The sequence below is a fragment of the Aspergillus welwitschiae genome (assembly GCF_003344945.1).
Source record: "Aspergillus welwitschiae strain CBS 139.54b unplaced genomic scaffold BDQ94scaffold_145, whole genome shotgun sequence".
NCBI classification, from domain to species: Eukaryota; Fungi; Ascomycota; class Eurotiomycetes; order Eurotiales; family Aspergillaceae; genus Aspergillus; species Aspergillus welwitschiae.
In genome coordinates this window covers 1-5843 of record NW_020798839.1, presented here as the reverse complement: position 1 = coordinate 5843, position 5843 = coordinate 1, and the positions used below count along the sequence as shown (strand labels likewise).

Genomic DNA, 5843 nt, shown 5'->3' with positions numbered 1-5843 from the left:
GCCTGCAGAGCAATCGCATGGCCATCAATGTTAACTACAGGACTGCCGGAACTTCCACCGCTAGCTGCTGCGGCGGCCTGGATGTAATTCGTATTAAAGTCACTGTAGCCATCGCCGTATTCAGGCGCGTTTCTATCCAGCCGACTAATGACACCAGACAGAATACTCAATTTTTCTCCTGCGTCATTACCCACGACGCGAATCTCTGATCCCACTTTAGCTGCACCCGGCTGCAGTTTCAGCTCCCTCAATTTCATATATCGAATGGCCTTCGGTTCGAATTTCAAAATTCCAAAGTCGTGTACAGGGTCCCGATATACAGGACGAATGTCGCACTAGTTAGTAACCAATTTAAATCAGCATCGCTGTCACAAGGCGATCCGCATGTGGAATGTACAACATACTTCCTCATGATTATCAAAGATGCAGTATCCCCAAAAAGGTCCCGGGCAAACCACGTGTCGGTTTGTCAATATGTATCCATTATCTGCATCTACCACAAACCCAGTAGCCTGACTACTCATGGACAGCTCGGTGTCGAAGGAGCATGTCTGACAGAAGTGGATAGACACAACGCTCTTCACAACCTCCTCTAAGGTAGCTTGCCATTCCGGCGAGTTACCCTGAGCAGGCCCTACAGGCAGCAGACGACGCGCATCTTCATCATCCTCCACATCGTATACAGTCCCATTGGCAGGAGTTGAATCCCCAGGTGTCAATGCGCTCGATTCGGGGCGAAGGTGCTTTACGGGCCGTTCAGCGGGTGTGGTGATAGAGCTGCACTTGCGCTTGGCGCCTGCGTCTCCATTCAAATCCATCTGGTCGGTACGGAGACGTATACCACGGGGTCTGGTTGAGTGTATAATGAGCGAGCTGAGAGAGCGGACGGGCGCCTGACTAGGGCAGATGCTCGTGGTGACACCGGGCGTTGCAGCGGCCGGGCAAAAAGAAGTGTGTCGACTAGAGCGCCAATAGGCAGAAAATTCAGGATCGCGAGAAAATAATGACCTTGCAGGCGACAAGGTGAATCATATGGAATTGGTGATGGAGCGATAAAGAGGCGAACAAGTATTAGAACCACACGGCGGCGCGGCGGAGGTAGAGGCAGCGGCCCTCGCAACGGAATTGTTCGTAGCGACAGACAGCAGGCTCCTTCGGTGGATGTGGAGCCAGCCGTAAGACATTCAGGAGACCCTTTAACAAGAAAGTCTGCAACAGAGAGGGGTGAATGACGAGGACCGTGAGGAAGGAGGATAAAAGAAGTCAGGCGAGCTGCAGTGACAGACAGCACTGAAAAGGGAACCGGGAGGACACCCCGATTGGCGCCCTCTGATTGGCCATCCTACTACAACGGCCATACAGTAAAAAGCGCTGAAAATGGACTTACCAGGGTCCATGAGATGAACCAGGCCCATATAGGGGTCGCATCTGCCGGGGGTCTGCTATATGAGCATAGCCCCGGTACTTCGCATCTTTCTGAGGGCTAGCATGGGCGTACGGTTGATAGCTCACTGGACCTCTTCTTTCTGCACCGCGATGCCCTCCATAAAGATTGCCTGTGTTCAAGGGTGCAAGATTCTTAGTAAGTAGACTTTTCGATTTTGGGCTGGTAGTCTACATCAACACAATGTTTGTAGATTCATATAACCTAAAAAATATGTGCACTGGATTCTAGGCCGCGATTATTTTGCGGTACGTGCTAATGGTATCTTCTCGGAACCGTGTGAAGCAAGAAAAGATCCGCAAGCGGGGCAATAACCTCCTCCGCCGCCACAATGACTTCTGGCGGCTGTACGCAATTCACGGCTGAACCATGTTGGAGATGCCTAACGGCCGAATCTACACCAGAGCTAGGATGCCATGATCTTGGGCCATTGGCTGCGGGCCCTATTAGAGAAATTGACCGTACTGTCCGTGCGCGCAACATGGCGAAGCCTCACGACCCGGACGTACAACTGGCCATGTGCCTCATGGATATGCCGCAGAGCATCGCCACCAAGTATCAGGATCGTCTTATCGCCGACGAAAGTGCTGTGGGAATGCAAGAGCGACGTGATTATGTTATGTATCTGGATTCTCTTTAGCGCAGTTGGAGCACCTATGTTTCTGTTAGCCGTCGTGGCAAGGAAAGCTTACCACATCGCATGGACTGAACAGGGGAAGTACTAAGTCATCATTCTGGTGTGTGCTCGTACGTTCAGTTAAGCTGATACAGGGGTTCAAAAGGAGGGGCTAAGTGGCAACTTGCAAAAAAATGTATTATAGTTTTATCAATCAATGGACATCTCAATGGCTTCCGGTTCCCATATATATCAATTTGCGTGTGCGAACAGCTTCCGCCTTCGGCAGCGAACAGTCAATAGAATCCTTCCACGGAGTTCGTTGGTCTTTCAATTTTCTCCGGTGTGTTGGTTTCAAAGAATTAGAGTTGAGCTACGTTTTTCGTTTCATTAGCTGCCCACTACTGTACCAAGATGTCCGTGCTGCGGTGATGAATTGATTTACAGTATCAGTTAGGAGAGGAAATAGACGGACTTGCTGAAGAGGTATCCTGCGTTTCGTCTGAAAGACGAATGCAGCAGCTATACCTCATGCTGTAGGCTTCTGTAAACGAGGCTCTATGATTGTAATGGCTATGAGTTAAGGCTTCTAGAAGGCTTGGGTTTCGAAGAGGTGTTTTCACATGATCATTTACCTCTTAGCTGAATTTTAGAATCAAGAATGCCTTCACATGGCTATTTTCCTCGCATGAGGATTCTCTCGAGAGCCTCTGCGTCACGGAAACCTCTTTCTGATCTGATTTTATTGTGTCCCAAAATGACCCATGATCGCTGACCAGCGTTTTACTATAAGCCCCTGCTTGAAAATCACCACATAAAATGATCTATACATGTCGTAGGACAACATAGAACGCTTTACTTGTACAGTGCCGACCGTTATCGCCTTCCATGTCCGATAACACAGAGTTGGTCTTTCGAAACCCTAATCACATGATGTGCTAGTATCGAAATGGTTAGTCATGTATTTGAGTCCCTGTTTGAAGGTCGAATTGAAGTTTCAACACGGAGGGCAGGTAATTTTCGTACTGTATCAATTTTTACACTCGTAAAATTAAATGGTGATTTTTCCTAAACATGAAGGCATCCCGATACCAGGGCGTACCACGTAACAATCTGATTAGCTCATTCAAAGACTACCACCTCATGTAAGAAGACTCATATTTCTCATTTTTGGGCAATTGCATGTATACATAGTCTCACAAGATGGTGCTTCCGTTGAGATTAAGTCACGACCACCCTTTGGGTGCTAGCGCCATATGTCTTCCCTTGCCATTATAGGTTGCGGACTTAGAAAGTTCGATACGGTTCTTTACCTCTTCCTCCACCTTCCGTCTCCAACTTGGAGTCATCCGTTGGTAGTATTTATGCCATAATTTGGGCAAAAGTCGGACATCCTGCGCACAGTACTGCATGATTTCGGCTGATAGTGGGCGGATGATGAACACCTCATAAGAACCGCCACATTCTGGAGCAAAAAGTTTCCGTCCCCCGTCTTTACACGCTTTCCATCTTGCTCTCCCACTTATGGTCATCGGAGCATCGTGTTCAATGCACTTGCCTAATCCATTGACAAGTCTCTTGAGAATGTACGCGTTGCAAGCTCCATCAACTGAAGGTCTTGTACTCCAGCCAATTCTATCCCATATTGGCTGAACAGGGCGTCTGAGTCATTACGCACATCAAAGAAAACTTTTGAAATAGATGGCGATTCAAGAATGGAACGTAAGGTTGAGCCATCCGAAGTGGAATGAGAGAAAGCCTTGTCCTTGAGGGAGAGGATATCGACGAGAAATGTTTTTTGTGTCGAGGAAACAAAAATTTGAAGTACAGAGGTGGTGCCGTGTCGAGAAAGGTTCACACCCTCAAGGTCGATGAAAAGAGAGGGGGGCCAAGCAGGAAGTTCAGCTAGACCTTCTAGCAGCTCGACTAGGCCGTCGAGGGTATCGATAAACAAGAAAAAAGGGCTGTCCTCCAAAGTTGATCTCTGAAAAGATTCTGTGAGTCCTGGCAGGTCTTCCAGACTAGATTTCGCCAACACTTTGGCGTGTAGTTGAGGCTGCTTAACGTCCGCATTGCCCACCATCTTCGATATTCTGAGAAGATTCTAGGAGAACTAGTTTCAATCAACGTCAGTTCTAAGTAGTTGTCAAGAATCGTTGACTCACAAAAACTCTTTCAGAATTACAAGGTTATTTATGTCATAAGGAATGTACGAAAATTTCCGGCGTCCATAGAGAAATTGAGGGCAACTTCGCAAATTTATATTCGAGGGCTCAGGGGAGGGGTCGAATTTCCAAGGCAATCATGGAACATGGACGTATTTCTTTAGCCTAGACAAAGTATTCCGAAGTATTCCTGTATAGAACTAAATCTTACATGCATGCCACTCTAGCATGCGACATATGTATGTGGCTTTTACCACGTTTCTCAACTCCATTGGTGAAACTAGCTTCCATTATGCACTGTACTTTTAACCCTGTTATCAGAAGCCTGCTGAAAACTAATGAACTGTTGACGCGTTGCAGCCACGCATCTAAGCGAACGCAAAGTGCTTCGTCAATTAATTCGAACAAATCCTCCACTAACCTGTACAGCGAAGAAATCGGAAGTTCGGGAGTGAATTACCGTATTTCCAATACTGAGCCATACAAGGTATGGTATTATCTAGTTAGGTACAGAACGGATTATTTACAGCTAGTCATATCTGGATTAGTTGATCACATGATTAGGGTGTCAAACAGTCTCTCTCTGTTTAGAACATGGAAGGCGATAGCGGTCGGCACTGTACTGCTACACGCTTGGGGACGTTATTCTCGAATCAGAGCAGCTCAAAGATATTCACAAGTCTTAAGTAGAGCCATATATCTCTAGATCAGTCCCGAGAACGCTCTTACGTTCGCCCGAGCGACATAGAACAGTTACGTTTATTGGGAGACTTTGGCTCGGCTTCCGCTCAATCCAGGAAATCAAGCACAAAAAGTGTCTGTCCTTGTTGCACCAACTCTCAGCTGCGAGCCTCTGCTCCTCATGCTCAGAGATCAAGAATACGGCTTTGCTGCCGTCAACCGTGGCTGCACGATAGTAACTGATACCGAGCAGGCATTCAATGGAGTCCCATTGGTGTGGGCAGGACTTTCGTCGGCGACCGTCATCACTCAACACTGTTGGATAAATCTCCTCTTCTACGCCTGAGGCCCGCTTGAGCTCAAGGAATGCAGGTCTACGCAGTTATGAGTTGCAACCAAGCGAAATTCTTGGTCCGGACTACGGCCAGGCGTTAGGCCCAAACCCGATACCCTGATCGTGAACTACGTTTACTGGAATCGTCCTACCCCATGCAACCCAGCTTCTGGTGCAGTGAGTGAATTGGGTGGTCCTCTAACAGTACAGTGTCTCCGTCAATCAGCATCTCGCCCAACCGGAACCCTCATAACAACATTTCCCATACCGGTCGGTCAGTCCTTGCTAGGAAGGTATCAGTGTGGGTGATTATGGTCTCGGGATTAGCGGGAGTGCTGCTCACGTACCTTGCAATAGTAACCTGGCATACACCAACCCAGGCTTCCATCGCTTGCGCATCTGTCTTTGTATTCCAAGCGATTCTCTACAGGGGTCTCCGCCACTGGTGTGGCTAGGGCTGCAACAAACAGAGCAATACTGCATGTAAGAAGTGTGTGAAGTTGCATTTTCAGGCAGTATCCTCGCACAGAGGATCTTGGAGTGAGGAATATCAAAATACCGACAATGTATAATCGTTCTGCACGCTGACCGCCCCAGGATTCT

General features: G+C 47.9%; 3 protein-coding genes across 3 annotated transcripts; 1 reads left to right on the top strand and 2 right to left on the bottom strand.

Moving 5' to 3' along the window:
- Positions 1-38: 38 nt before the first annotated feature.
- Positions 39-818, bottom strand: BDQ94DRAFT_176477 (S1 family peptidase; the record flags this gene model as incomplete). Its single annotated transcript, XM_026772701.1, has 2 exons — positions 39-335; positions 405-818. Coding segments are annotated over 2 exons (711 nt in total), but the record flags the coding sequence as incomplete, so codon positions are not given.
- Positions 819-1775: 957 nt separating this feature from the next.
- BDQ94DRAFT_176476 (uncharacterized protein) lies at positions 1776-2084 on the top strand (the record flags this gene model as incomplete). The annotated part of the gene is made up of 1 exon (XM_026772700.1): positions 1776-2084. One exon carries the CDS (start codon positions 1776-1778, stop codon positions 2082-2084), a length of 309 nt encoding a protein of 102 aa, XP_026619330.1.
- Positions 2085-3286: 1202 nt separating this feature from the next.
- BDQ94DRAFT_164587 (exonuclease) lies at positions 3287-4143 on the bottom strand (the record flags this gene model as incomplete). Its single annotated transcript, XM_026770059.1, has 3 exons — positions 3287-3618; positions 3651-4044; positions 4099-4143. 3 exons carry the CDS (start codon positions 4141-4143, stop codon positions 3287-3289), a joined length of 771 nt encoding a protein of 256 aa, XP_026619329.1.
- Positions 4144-5843: the final 1700 nt, after the last annotated feature.